We start from the raw sequence: 15,797 nt of genomic DNA, 5'->3' as shown, positions 1-15,797 counted from the left end.
CCTGAACTCATTATTGGTTTATGTCAGTAAAAAGGAGAGGCCATATGCCACACACTGAACTTTCGAATCACAAATACTAGGGTTATAATGTACCTTAAAATAATACTGGAGAACTGTTTTACTTTCCTGGTGAGGAGGTTGAAGCTCAGGAACATTCCTTGCCTTTCTCTAGGTAACACAATCTTTTAAATTCTCTGTCCAGAGCTATTTCGTGCCTGTGTGTGTGTGTGTGTGTGTGTGTGTGTGTTTCTACGATTTATTCTATAGCAGCGTGGTTAAGAGTATTAAATCTGGACCCAGAATGGTTGCATCTTAGCTCTACCACTTAAAGATATCTTATTAGTTCCTCAATTTTCTCAACTGTAAAATAGGGATAATAAGAATACTTACCTTAGGGTCAATTTGATTACTAAATGGGCAAGTGCATGACAGCACTTAGAACAGCGTCTGTAACACATAGTATTTCCTGAGCATTTGTTTACTATTCATATTACTGTTAATAGTTTATGCAGAAATAGGGGACACCCAAGTGGAAATGTAAATTGAGACCCGATTTTAAAAGACTCTGATAACTCACCTTAGTGTGATTGGCATACTAAATCCTAACATGTATTTCCAGCTTTGTCACAAATGAACTTTTAATTTTTTTAAAGGAGTTTCTCTACCTGTAAACTTTTATAATAGTTTTATAAAAAATAAGCTTCCTGGTTTTTATGATTTTGCCCCATTGAAGACAAAATGTGCTACAGACAAAGACTATTAGTTTAATCAAGACTAAGCAAATTTGACTATCAAAGTTGTTATTCATTGATAACTTGTAATGCTTTATGATCATTAATTCTGCATGTATTTCAGTAAAAATGATGATCACGAAACTGGTAAATACAATGAAGTGGTTGTGATTCTTAAGTGAATGGCAAAACCAAGAATATTGTTCTGAGAACTTTAATTCTTCTTAAAAGTAAATGTATTTCAAAATGACAGCTTGAGACATTTGGAGAACGTGAGCATCTGGCTAATACAAACATTTTGTTGATTATACTATGGAAACCTAAAAGTTTTATATGAAAGAAATATGTACAACACTCTAGTTCTACCATAAGTGGAACCAGTCTCTGTAGAGTCGCAGAACGTGGAAAAGAGAATTCTCACTTGGAACAGAATAGCTAGGGTGGCCTGTGGGTAGGTGACTCATCTTAAATCTTATCATTGCTTAAATCGTATCTTGAATGTTTCCCTTGAGGAGATACAGGCGTAAGAAAAAGGGAGACAGGGGCACCTGGGTGGCTCAGTTGGGTTAAAGCCTCTGCTTTCGGCTCAGGTCATGGTCCCAGGGTCCTGGGATCAAGCCCCGCATTGGGCTCTCTGCTCAGCGAGGAGCCTGCTTCCCTCTCTCTCTGTCTGCGTCTCTGCCTACTTGAGATCTCTGTCCGTCAAATAAATATTTAAAAAAAATAAAATAAAAAACAGAAAAAGGGAGACAAATATACATCTTGGTAGATCTGAACTTTGTGTTTTGTGTTTTTTTTTATATTGGCACATTGCCAATTGCTTCCCAGATGGAATTTTTTTTTTTTTAAGCTGGAATCATCAAATGCAGAATTGCCTTTGTCTAAAAGTGAAAAGAGGACCTGGAGTGGTGAAAATCTGCAGTGTTCATTTCTACTTGTGAAATGTTTTCTTTTGAGGACTGAGCTGCCCCTTTATTTTTAAAACACAGTAGAAAATCGCAGGCAATCGTGGCGAATGTAGTGCAATAGGTAAACAGCATTAAAGTATCACTGTGGTCACCACTATTCTTCTTAAGTTGTGCCAAAGGAATTTAGTGAGGTTATAAACGTGATCAACTGACAGACCTAAAAACTAAAGGACTCTTTCTGTTTATTGTTCTAACACATTGGTGGCAACAGTGTGCCTTTCCTGACATGGATGGGCCTCATGTTCTGGCATTTAAAAGGGTGAGACTTTTATTTAGCTTCCTGTTAAATATATATGTGAACATTTCTACTGTCCCTTCCCCCCTCCATAAAATCATGGTCATAGATTATCTCAGCAATCAGATTAAAGTCAAAATTGGTAGCCAACTTTTTGTCCTTAGGAGTAATTCTCCAACAATAATGAGTTATAGGAAAAAAAGGTGAGATAGGAAGTAATCAGCTGTTTTTGAATACAGGAAATCCCTAAGCCTGGGGAACAAAAATAAGTCCCAGTCTTCCTGGCTCCTACAGTTTTATAGAACCCAGATATTTCATTCTGCCTCTTCATTGCCAGGTCCTACTCCATAGGTTTCCTATTTATAATATTTGTGTTTGATCTGGTTGGCACTCATTTAAAATTAAAAAAACAAACAAACAAACACCATGTTATTAAATATTTTAACTAAAATTAAGGCCAATAGAGAATATAATAACAGGTGGATAACAGACATGGGCTGTGTGGTTTCAAAACGGGAATGGTAATATTGCTATAGGGCATCAATTTTTGGTAATATTTTTAAGTGAAAAATGATCCTTGTTACCATATGGCAAAATACAGTGAAAATCTGAACTGTTAGACCAACACAGCTGTTAAATGGATAAATGTGGGTCTGTGTTTAAAATGTTTTCTCCTACAGCTATTATGTGGCACTTCCAACAATTAATCTCGGGCTATTAATCGGCAGTAACTGCGAGTTGTGGTGAGCATCACAGATGTAAGAAATTTGATCTCTGTGGTAATTTACCTGGGAGGAAAGTGGCTAAACTATAGTTCTCAACTTAAATTCTTCAGAGTATATTGGATAATAGACGTTCACATAACTATTGAGCACAAACTCTAATTATTTGGCTTTACTTTTGTTATCAGAAGTTATATTCTTTAATGGTGGCAATCATAGATGTGAACTGTGTGTGTGCGTGTTTGTGTGTATCAGTGCATACATATTTTTTAATCTTTAAAATCACAAATATCTGAAGGCTTCTGGAAGAATTAGATCAGAGTACTCAAATTAAAGTCCTCCCCCCCCCGGCCTCTAAGCTAGTTGAATCTGAAATGACTTTTTTTTTTCTGAAATAACATTTTATAAATCTTTTATTGACTTAGAACTGCCAGGAACAAATTATAAATATGTTTTTTTGTCCCCTAATTTTTCAAATACATACCTAATTTTAGAATTCATACAGGACACAGGGAAAATCCTTAAATAAGACAAAGTATATTGGGAATTAGTTATAAGGAAATTATCTTAATCAGTTAAATTGCCTATCAAGCTTTCTTTTGCTATATTTTGGGTTCAGATGGACTCTTAGAGTCTTGATTATTATACTTTTTTCCATTTGTGAAATAGTTACATTTTCCATTTTAGTGGTTTTTTTGTTTTGGGGTGTTTTTTTTTGTTTGTTTGTTTTTGGTAGAAATGTTCATATTAAAATCTCTAGGGATGCCTAGTGGTTGTTAAGCGTCTACCTTTGGCTTGGGTCATGATCCCAGTGTCCTGGGATTGAGCCCAGCATCGGGCTCCCTGCTCCCCAGGAGCCTGTGTCTCCCTCTCCTACTCCCCCTGTTTGTGTTCCCTCTCTCGCTGTCTCTCTCTGCCAAATAAATAAATAAAATCTTTTTTTTATTTAAGAATTTATTTATTTGATAGGCAGAGATCACAAGTAGGCAGAGAGGCAGGCAGAGAGAGAGGAGGAAGCAGGCTCCTGCCAAGCAGAGAGCCCAATGTGGGACTTGATCCCAGGACCCTGAGATCATGACCTGAGCCGAAGGCAGAGGCTTAACCCACTGAGCCACTCAAGCGCCCCAATAAATAAAATCTTTAAAAAAAAACTCTAAAGATTATTTTGTGACCATGTGCTCAAAATAACCTTAGTCGTGTTTTTAGACCCCACCATTTTTCTTTTAAAATTGGAGAGGCTGTGGCTTTTGGATTAACTGATCTCTATACTTGATATCATCTCTGTCACGTTCCTTCAGTAATTAGTTAACTTTTCATATAAAATCACATTATTAATATTGCTAGTTTGGTCATAAGGAATGGAAACTTAAGTATAGAAAGAAGTTGAGTAGCTGACAGAAACACAGGCCTGGGGGGACACAGAAGCCGTGAAGGTCTGAGTTTCTACTCATCTGTGTTTCTGAGGGGCTTCCCTTCTTTCCTCTGACTCTGTCTCTTTACTTCTTTCTTTTTAGAATTCTTTAATGGAGACCTCTTGCATTTAGGGTGAAATCCAGATCTTTACCTGGCTGGCAGGGCTTGGTGTCTGCTGGCCCCTGACTCCCAGTTCATCTCCCTAACTATTGATCATCAACCCCATGGGTCGTTCCTTGTCTGAATTCATCCAAACCTTTTAACCCCCATGGATGTTTCACATATATATGCTGTTTCCAAGGCCTAGACTGTTCTTTGTTTCTCTGCTTATTCATTTGCTTAAATGTCACTTAAGTTTTCCTTAACAATCCAAAGTAAGTGAGAGCCCCTTGATATTTTCCCTCATTGTAGGTTTTATTTTTCTTTTATAGTACGTATCATGACTTATCATTACACATGTCACTTTCCTGCTGGAAGATCAGTTTCTTAGAGGAAAAACTATACCCATTTTATTTATTGCTGTATCCCCAGTGTATGTAGAGAAGACTATCTCCCTAGCCATAATCATTAGCCTGCGTTCCCTGTTATTCCAAGACATTTTTTGCTTAGTTCTATAGAGTTAACTGATAAATGTTTCACTGCCTCTTACTTCTAATTTTTTTGGAGAGAGAATTTGATTGGCTGCTGACCCTTACGGTAATTGTACTTAACCCAGCTGGGACACGTGCAGTCACTCAGTACCAAGATAGCCACCCAACAACAGACATCCTGGGCAGAAGTCTTTTGGAAGAAGTTTTGGATTAGATTGACAATCAAAAACTTCTGATGTAGTTGCCGTTGTCATTTGTAATAGTGACATGAATATTTCTAGTGCTCTTTTGTTTATAAATGAATTCCTCCTGGCTGCTGAGTTATTTATTAGTTGTATGAGTAGGAAAATTATACAAAACACTTTAATGTTTTTATATGAATTTTGGTATCCAGAAAATGTTACTACCAAAAAAAAAAAAAGGTACTATATTCCTGTAGTTTCTACAGAATTATTTTAGCAGTAAATGAAATAATATGACTTTTTTTTTCCTCTATAAAGAAGATGCTATCTAGAAAATTCAAGATACCAAATTGGTGGCAAAAATTATATATAAAACAATTAGTTCAACCACTTGGAAGACAAGTTCTGTTAGATTGTTGCATATAATTTTCACTCCTTAATTAAAAAGGTAGTTGTAAACCTTACATGGCACAAAGAGCCTCTTGTAAATTTTGCCTTGTGGTCCCTAAACAGGCTGCAAGTTTTAGGTGAGCAGTATACATTTTTCATTTGTTCAGATTCTGGGAATTTCATATCTGAAACTATGCTTTTGATCCCTTCTGGAGTCTGGAGGAAAATTGATATAGCTATCTAATTCATGAGATTTTTAAAAACCTCACAAGTACATGCAGAAAACTGGCTTTGGTTCATAGTTTTTCAGTACACATAGTTCATAGTATCCTGTAGTACACAATGTCTCATATTCATCTTCCTATCTGTACAATTTTAATGGGAGTCTTACATATAAGGAAACGGTGACTTACATCACTTTTGCATCATCAAGTGGAACTTCTGTGATGTGGGAATTGCATTGATGAGATACCAACAGAGTGTGAAGCAATTTAGCATAACAAGAAATCTTATTTTTTTTTCCTTATTTTTATGTTTACCTTCAGATATGAGCTATGCCAAGGCCAATAGCAGCAGAGCCTCAGAAAATCTGAGGCCAGGTTTGTTTTGCAAACTCTGCAGGAAACTATCCTTCTGTTACTATGTTTGTAGAAATATTCATGATCAAACTAGGTCTTTGCTAAAGTGTTTAGCTTTATTTTGATTTCTCTTTAAAGGAAAACTAAGACAGTATATTTCTAAAAAATGAAAAAAATAGTAACTTGCCAATATAATTGCCCACCATTTTAATGATTAGGTACTTTATAATGGGGCTCAATCTCAAAAGAATGTTTGTCAGTTCAAGTTAATATGCTCAATTGAGTATTATTTTCACATTCCATTACAAAATACTTTTATGTTTCTATTTTTTAAAAAAGGTTAATATTATAAAAGTAATATGCTATATTACCCCTTGAACCATCAGCTCGTTTGAGCGAGGGAATGTGCAGCAGCTCATTGGCAGAATACTTGAGTGGCCTCCGAGTTTAACGTGGGCTCTGAAATCCGCCCAAGCTATTGAGGCCGGGGCAGTGGTCTGGAAACAACAACAACAGAGCGTTCCGGGTGACATGGTAACAGCAGAAAGGCGGGGGGCACTTAACTAAGGCTGCTAAACAAATTGCCTTTTTACCTCTACATATATACAGAGCCACACACATGTGTTTCTTATATGGATGTTTTTGCAGGATTATTACAGTTTATTGAAATCAGAGAATATCACTAAATATTTCCTACCTAATTTCCTAGGCCCTGAGTGAAAACGTGTTCAAATTGGGGAGTGGGTCTAAAGGAAAAAGGATGCTCGTGCTCAATCATATGATTTCACAGGCACATGACAGTCTCTCAGTGGGCATTTCTGGAGATGGCGTTTGGCATGGATTTTGTGAACGTATACTAACAGTTTATCCGTAACATGCATTTTAGCAGCTATTATGCATATTATTAATCTCCCCCACTTAACCTCTTGCATAGAAAAATACAATTTTCTGTCTTTTTTTGTTCCACAGACCTCATGACAAACATCTTGCAAATTAGATTTTCGTATATTTCATCTCTTTCTTATGCTCAATTTAATCTATCAAAGCCACACATTGTAGAAGACATCTGGTATTGAGCTTAAGCAGCTGGGTTTCATTTGCAAAGGTTTTGAGCAAATTCTGGTGCTTGCCAACAGTAATATAGCAGTTGGCCAATGTGTTTTCTCTGTGGCAGCTTGGTGCAGTGTGGTGGAAGGTACCTGAATTCAGGGTCAGGTGATGTTCCGCCTCTCTCGAGCATGACTGGCGAGACTGGAGGGTTTCCGCAGGTGTTTCAGAGAGCATGCGCTGGAGGCCGCTCAGTGGCTCTTGAGGATGAACCCATGAGCAATGTTCAGTCATCCCTTTGAGAAACAAGGAGTCTGCAGTTTTCCTCACAGGGTGGTTCACCGGATTGCCTACATCAGAATCACGGATTCATTTTTGAGATGCAGTTCCTTCCACCCTATCCCAGATCTACTAAGCCAAATATCTCAGGACTGAGCCCCGAAAGCTGCAGTTGATGAAACTACTTCAAGGGGTCCAGGAAACACTGGATTGGAGTAAATAAATTTCAGTTCATTCTTTACCTACAGACAGAACCTCTAAACTCCCTTTTCTGACTAGAAGAAGAACCTATTTTAGTAATGTGTATTTGAAAGGAATTGTCAGAATTTGTTTCAAAAATGGCTTGACCACATATCCAGTGTAGCTGCTCTTTCAGGAAACATTATATTACTTGGACCTGTTGTTTAATCAAGCAGTTGTTCTAGCACTAGTAAAATTGTGCTCCTAATGATGAAAGGATATTAAGTCTTAACTTACTTGGAATGCTCCAGAAGGATTTCTGGGAGAGGGAAACAGAAATGAGACTCCCAAGTTTCTGGTTTCTTTCTCAGATGCATTAATTAATTTCTTTCTCCAAAAAAGTCACTGGACACCCGGTAGGTTCCTGGAAATCGTTTCAGAGCATGGTCGCCCCTGAGCCCTGTACCCACCTCCAGTTACATTCAAAATGTTATCCCAATTAAGATAGTTGGTCTTTTGGCCATATAGAGGTCTGGGGGGACTTTTCTGAACATAAACTGAGTCATAACTCTCTCCTTTGCTTCTGCTGAAAAATTTCCATACCAGAATTCTTACGATCATAGTTTAGTATTCTTCTTTTGCTGGTTCTTAGTTCAGAATTGAGTTTTCCAGAAAAAAAACTTCTGAGTTCCAGGGCTATTTGGAAACATAGCCAGGGAATGTGTGGTTGGTGTGAAGATTGCCTCTTTGGAAGTTAATAGGTAGTGACTGTCTGTTGTTAAAATGTCATTAACTGGAAATGTACTTTTTACCTTATCTTGCTTTGGAAATTAGCACTCAAGATAGTCACTTTAGAGAGCTCCTGCCTTCTCTCAGGGACTTGATTTAAAATAAACACACACACACACACACACACACATTCCCACTTAATATAGGCGAGCAACAGCCCAGCAAATATAACATTGAAAGAGGGTAAGAGAAGGGGCGATCTGAATGCTTCAGATTGTCTCCTTCCATGATCCATGTCATGCATGGGCTACATCTGCAGCTTTTTAAAGTTTCTGGAGGAAGCTCAGCAATGCAGCTGTCTCTAATGTACTGTGAACCTTGAAAAGGAATTTCCTTTCAAGTAAGAACGGAAGTAGTTTGTGTGTGGGATGATGGAGCCGAGGGTTTCCTTTAACAGAAAATAAAGTGCCATTATATAAACAAACATCTGCCCAACCTAAAGTAAACCCAGCAAAAATATATGTTACAGGCCCCTACATTTTAAAAAGACCTCGTTCATTTTAACACTCTTCTTGTGTTTTCCCGTTTTCACAAGTTAGGGCAGTGAGGCACGCAGTTGTCAGATTACTTTTCGAAAGTCTGTCACTTCTAGAGCCAGAATCAGAACTTGGGTTTCCAGGTATAGTTTGTGTTCTTTTGGGAATGACGTGTAATTTGACGTCTAAATTTGCTATTTGGCCTGAATGTTTAGAAAGTTGAAATGAAGTCTTTGCCATATGAACATTTTATTTAAGAAATAGATTATAAAAACACATACTACCCCCACCATGAGTATTTCAGTGTATGAATAAAACTCAGAACCAAAGACCTCTGCTTTAGTTTTCCTGTTTATTCGAATACATGCTAATATGTAAAAGGTACTCTATATTCAACCACTTTTCGAATGTCCTAACTTCGTGCTTATGGAACTGCAAATTATCCAGTGTTCTGAGCCACCATACCTTGCCATCTGAGGTGAGAAGAAGACAAAGTTAGGAAAAAGTTTGAGTTATTTTTTAGAAAAAAAAATTTGCATCCTGCATTGAAGAATGGGGCATCCTTTTCTTATTCCTCTTCCCAAGATTTCCGGCAAATGTTAAGCTAGAGATTACTTGTAAACTATCCTGAGTAGCTATTAGTGCAAACAAGAAATGTGATCTGCAGCTTTACACCTTGAGAGTGAGGGCTAACACCTCTACAGATTTATTTCTTAATGCTAAAATTACAAGGTCATTGTTCCTTCCCATTGTAGGATGTCATTTGTACTGGGATCCTTTAGATTTACACATTTGGTTTTATGGTTTTGGGCTGTTGTTGTAGAATGTTTTAGAATAATTGATGAACTGTCTTTACCAGGTAAAATTTCTGTGGTGTTTATCATAATTTTTCTACCTCTCCACTGACTGTTTCTTCAGTAATTGAGAATCCAGACTGGGTTTCTTTTTTTTTTTGCAAATGGAATGAAAATATTTGGTCATTTGTCCTGTGGCTGGTTTGGATTCTTGTATTTGCTACATAAGGGGTTTTAAAGATCTGCTGAGGATTTCATATCACCTATTTGTACTTTCAAGATACTTGAGCAAAACTACCCTCCAAAAGTTCTATAATGTTAGTTCTTAGTCTGGATTCTTTGTTTCTTATTCCTGTGACTTTCAGTGAATCATTACCTTATTATATACAAAATCATCAGAATTGTTTAGGGGTAAAGAAGAAAGCAGCATTCTTACAGTCTAATAGTCACTGATATACTTCATTTGTGATCTTATAATTCACAGATTCAAGAATACAGCATTCTTATTCAATTTGTGAAATGTCTGCAAGCTAAAATAATAAAAACTAGCCATTAGAGTCAATTGGCAAAATAATCGACAGTCTGAGATTATCAGGATTTGGCAATGATGCAGATAAATGGGAACCCTTATCACTATTAGTTGGAACATAGTTTCGATCATATTGAGGAATGAAATATCATTTATTGATCTAGAGAATAATTATATAGAAATATTAATAAGATTAAGCAATAGTTTAAGATGTGACACCAAAAGTATGTGACAATAAAAAAAATAAAATTTATCTCACTAATTAAAAAATCGTGCTTCCAAGTACACAATCAAGAAAATGAAAAAAGAGGCCTACAGAAAGAGAGAATACATTTGCAAATCATGTATCTGATAATGAACTTGTGTCCAGATTATATGAAGAACTCTTACAAATTAATAGGAAAAAGATTATTAGCCCCATTTAAAAATGGGCAAGGATCTGGACAGATTTTTCTCCAAAGAATATATACAAGTGATCAATAATCACATGAAAAGAAGCTAAATATCATTAGGTATAGGTGAAATTCCAATCAAAATCCCATGAGATCCTACTTCTACTCAGAGAGTTGTAACCAAAAAGATAATAACAGGTGTCAAGGATGTGGAGAATTTGGAATCCTCATACACTACTTCTGGGATATAAAATGGTACAACCACTTTGGAAAATAGTTGGGCAGTTCCTCAAAATGTTAAACATTTAGTTACCTTGTCACCCAGAAATTTCACTCCTGGGTACATATCCTAAACGAAATGAGAAACTAGTGTCCACAAGAAAGTTGTATGCAGATATTCCTAACGGCATTATTCATGATAGCTAAAAAGTGAAAACAACCCAGCTGCCCATCAGCTGATGAATGGATAGACTGTTGTTTATCTGTATAACATTATTGAGCAGTGAAAAGAAGTGGAAAAGAAATGGAGAACTGATATATGCTGTGACATGAATAAACTTGGAAAACGTTATACTAAATGAAAGAAGCCAGAAACAAAGACCATATGTTGTATTGTTCCATTTCTATCAAAAGTCAAGAATAGGTAATGCTAGATAGCTAGAAAGCAAATTAGTAGCTGTAAGTTGCCTGGGGTGGGAGACTGGGGTCAAGAATGGGGAGTAACTGCTGGTGGGTATGGTGCTTACCGTGGGGGTAATGAAAATCTTCTCAAATGAGACTGTGATATGGTTGTACAACCCTGTACATATACTAAAAAGCATTTCACAGAACATGTTACATGGGTGAATTTTTTGGCATGTGGCTTATATTTCTATAAAGCTCCTTCATAGAAGTGATAAGTAGCAAAATTAGGAGAGTGGGAATAAGGGAGAAGGGGCTCATTTGGCTTTATAATATTTTATTCTGTGGTGATCAAAAACTTGTTAAGATTTTATAAAAATTAGTTTAAAAAACCCAGTAGTCTCTAACTTTTTTTTATATACTTGTGGAATTTTATATAACTAAAAAGATAACTAGAAACAAAATTAAGTGCATATCTACTCCACCCCTTTTAGCTAGAAAGCATAATGGATTTTCCTTTTCCCTGATAATTAAAGACCTTGACTCCAGAAAATACTTTCTACAAATGAAATGTTGTAATAGGGCTCCTTATACTGACTGTTGTTTGCTTTTTCTGGTATCAATTATAATAATATATTATCTCTGAAATCTGAATTTTAGTGAGACAGTTTTGCCATTTTATTAGTAGGTTTATGAGAAAAATTCCTTGTGATTAAGAAGTACTGTTCATTCTGGTTAAAATCAGATCATATTTCCTTTGCTAAAAATGTAGCAGAGTAGCCCACCTGCAACCCTGTTTACTCAATTAAGGAGAAAACTTATCTTCTTGGGACAGCTGCTGTTCATAATTCTGAGTCTGGGTCTGTGGGAATCTCTTAGTTTGCTTATGAGCCTTTATCATGAACTTTCCCTATGTAGATTAAAAGATTGGCTTGGGGGAAAGAGAGCATGACTATAGTCCAGGAGGGCTCATGCCTGAATCAGAGGTGCCCATTCGTTTTCTACTTGTTAATGTAGCAGAAATGTCTTTCCGGTCATGGGGTTAGAGTGGTTGGGAAATTGCCCACACTGACAAGCCCTTCTCAGATAGGAGGAGCCCATAGTCATAACAAAAACATTTTCCCAGAATATTGTTTCATGCTTCTCCCACTCAGGGCCATGACCATCACGAGGGCGGGAAAACGACCTCTGGGCCTTGAGGTTTGTGCATCAGAGTCTGAATAACAAGTGATGCTGAAGCTGATTCAGGGTAAGTTGGACTATAGTTAGGGCAGCATTTAAATACAGTTGAAATGCAGTTGCCCTGTAGAGTCCAGGTTAAGTAAGAGTTTTCTTTTAACTTCAAAGCCCATAAATATAAGAACATTTGGAACAGTTTAAACAAAAATCAAAGGATGTAAATTTTGCGTGGGAGGTGTGGCCATTAGCACACAAAAACTAGATTGTTGCTGGATAGTGGTTTTCACATTGTGGTCCCTGCCTCAGCATTACATGGGAACCTATTGGAAATGTAAATTTTGGGGTCCTACCCCAGCTTGACGGAATCAAAAAGCTCAGGGGATGGGTCCAGACATCTGTGTTTCAACAAGCCCTCCAGGTTATATCGATGTGTGGCTAAAGTTTGAGAACCACTGGACTACATTATGTTGCTGGTGAGTAAACTTGAACTTTATCCCACATGCAGTGAAAATTTGTGGATGATCTGTGAGCAGAGTTATGGAATGATGAGTGTTTTAGTTAGATAGTAGAGTCTTCTGCCTTGCTTTTCTAGTTATGGACTCTGGGATGCAAACAGAGACTTTTATTTATTTATTTTTTTTAAAGATTTTATCTATTTATTTGACAGACAGAGATCACAAGTAGGCAGAGAGGCAGGCAGAGAGAGAGGAGGAAGCAGGCTGTCTGCAGAGCAGAGAGCCCGATGCGGGGCTCGATCCCAGAACCCTGGGACCATGACCTGAGCCGAAGGCAGAGGCTCTAACCCACTGAGCCACCCAGGCGCCCCAAACAGAGACTTTTAGAAGGGAAGGGGATTGTGGGATGGGTAGGCCTAGTGATGGGTAGGATTGCATGGAGCACTGGGCGTTATCTGCAAATAATGAATCACAGAACACTGCATCAAAAACCAATGATGTGCTGTATGGTGACTAACATAACACAATTTTATTTATTTAATTTTTAAAAAATTTTAATATTTATTTGACAGAGAGAGATCACAAGTAGACAGAGAAGCAGGCAGAGAGAGAGAGAGAGAAAGGGAAGCAGGCTCTCTGCTGAGCAGAGAGCCCGATGTGGGACTCGATTCCAGGACCCTGAGATCATGACCTGAGCCGAAGGCAGCGGCTTAACCCACTGAGCCACCCAGGCACCCCACATAACACAATTTTAAAAAAAGGAATTTCAGTTTAGAAAGTATAAAAATGCCACAATGTTTGGTAATCTCATTTAATTCACACATCTCAGAAGGTTATATTAGTTTGTACTTTCTTGTAACTTAATAGAGTTGTTTAATGACTCAGTAGGACTTCAAGTTTCAGACAAGTGATTTTTATTTACTGGAAATTACAGAATGATGTTTTCTTTTGTATGCCATTCTATTCCCTAAACTTAGAACATATTACAGATTTAATAAGACCTAGGTGTACTCTTAAATCCCAAAGATATTATCCAAATAATTTCAGAAAATTGCTGAGGGCACTCCCCAGGTCACTTTAATGTGTAATTCTTTCCCAAGTATGTTTTGCATTTTAAGTGTTTTCATTTTTCCTCTTAATCTCGTTATGTATCAGTAACACATGATGTGTTGGCATCTTCTGGAATAACACATTTGTTCCAAGTGAGAAGGACTAGGTTTAGAAAATCTAGTCAGCCAAGAAGGTTACTGGATAGAAACCTATATTGAATCTAAAACTAATGTGTTCACATTTTCCATCAGAATTAAAATGGAATGAAGCCAAGAAGGTACTATTAGAAGTTTGCTTGTCTCTTCTTTGTGTGAATAGCATTAACTAAATATATCATTTATTCCTGTAGATAATAGACATGTTGAAAAGTTCTTTTACCTCTAAGTCTGCAGACTTGGGGCCAACTGCATAAAATCAGATTATATTATACCTCTCCTTAAGAGTCATTAGGATTTAAGGTTCTCTAGAACAATTTTCTTTTACTTCCAGATGGTCTTATTTTTATGTTTAAATGGCAAATTGGTATTAAAATGCTGTAGGTATTTCTACTCTCTAGCAACTTAATCCTATAACATATCTTAGAACATATTAGACTTAGGTCCTATCCAGGATTTGGAGGGAAAAAGCAGTAGCCTTTTCTGATAAGAATCAGAAAAATCGAATTTTAATTGTTGACCCACTACTAAATACTGATATGACTTTGGGCATAATTTTCATTGTCTCAGAAGATGAGATGGTATATTAAAATATTGAAATAGTTAATATGGAAAGATGGTTTGAGGCACGGATATTGTAGCTAAATATAAATAAATATATAGTGACTTGGAGAGGCCATTAATATATACCTTCATTTATCATACTTTTTTTTGTACACCTAGTTTCTTCCAGTGTTGCCATGTGCTCTGTAAGCTCAAGAAAAATATTCCCTGGTCACATTCTGGAGGGGAGGCAGACAAATACAATGAAGACTTTGGGAACAAATAGATGTATATCTGACTGAAAGGAGGTAACAACTAAGTTGGCAACTAAAGGTTAATAAGGAATTATCTGGGCAAAGAAAGGAAGTGAAGAGATTCCACACAGAGGGAACCAATGTGACCAAAATCTCAGAGAGACCAAGGAGGGCATGGGGTAACCAGAGGATGGCTGAGTTTAGTGTTAACTACTGAATTGGAGGTGAGGGGTAGTGAGTGGCTGATTCGAGATTGTAAGCAGGGGAAGAAGATGAGGGGGTGTGTGGACCCAGCTCAGGAAGCACATAATTCTTTCAGTGGATTGTGTAGATCCATGACTGGCTTTGAAAGAGGAGTTAACATGATCGTATTTCCCATTGTCTTCCCTTTCAGTTAATGGTGGTTCCATCCTTGTAATCTATTAGGACAAGACCTTTGGTATTATCCTTAACTTTTCATTATCTCTCATATAAAACATACAGTTCATCTGACAGTTATTTTAATAATGTCTCTATTGTGCACCCCTGTGTACCACTTCAGAATCCTCTTGCAACTGTGGGCAGCCAGACATGAGCAATGGGGGACAGGAGCTGAGGGAGAAGCACTTCTTCATTCCCCAGGATCAATACGCTGAAAATCATGGCATAATACTCTTAAGTGTAGGTGAACTAGATAACTCATTCTCAAATTGCCATTTTTTTTCCTTCTCTGTTTCTTAGCCCGGGTCATGTATTCCTGTTTCCTGGGATGACATTCCCAAATAAACTACTTCTGAGCACACAGTTGTTTTAGGTGCTACCTTTCTTGGAGACTAAGGTCATGGCAGTACCCTCAAAATGTATCTTCAGTCAGACCCCTTCCCGTCATCTCTGCCGCTCCAGCCATCAAACCACAGTCAGTGCTTGCCTCAACAAGAAAACAGCAGTTTTCTAACTGGCTTGGTACTTTTATTTTGGCCCTCCATAATCTTTTTTCAGACAGTGAGTGAGTAAGTGTTTTATCCAGCAAGACCCTCTAGGATCTACCCCCACTTCCTCTCTGACCTCACTTCCTACTAGTGTTCCCAATGCAGGATAAGCTGGCACCTCCTCTTCCTCAAGGATTCCAGCTGCCCTTCCAGCTCAGAGCTCTTGCTTGTTCTTTCCTCTCTTTAGAGCACTCTCCCACCTCATAGCTCCCTCTCTTCACCTTCCCCTCCTCAAAAATTACTTCCGCAGTGAGGAAATCCTGACCATCCACTTTAA

The 15,797-nt window shown here is 37.5% G+C and overlaps 1 protein-coding gene across 3 annotated transcripts in view; it reads left to right on the top strand.

The window, feature by feature from the left end:
- Nucleotides 1-15,797, top strand: part of BMPR1B (bone morphogenetic protein receptor type 1B) — a 161,784-nt gene that overhangs the window by 54,229 nt on the left and 91,758 nt on the right. The window contains exon 2 of one of the 3 annotated variants that reach the window (XM_045998454.1): nucleotides 12,071-12,165. The exons of the other annotated variants lie outside the window; for them this stretch is intronic. Coding sequence (XP_045854410.1) covers nucleotides 12,147-12,165 — 19 coding nt within the window. The 5' untranslated portion in view covers nucleotides 12,071-12,146. The remainder of the gene's footprint in view (nucleotides 1-12,070; nucleotides 12,166-15,797) is intronic. 3 annotated transcript variants of the gene reach the window in all.

The sequence above is a fragment of the Meles meles genome, chromosome 2, assembly GCF_922984935.1.
Source record: "Meles meles chromosome 2, mMelMel3.1 paternal haplotype, whole genome shotgun sequence".
NCBI classification, from domain to species: Eukaryota; Metazoa; Chordata; class Mammalia; order Carnivora; family Mustelidae; genus Meles; species Meles meles.
The sequence above is the reverse complement of the archived record's forward strand: the minus strand, read 5'-3'. Positions and strand labels throughout refer to the sequence as shown.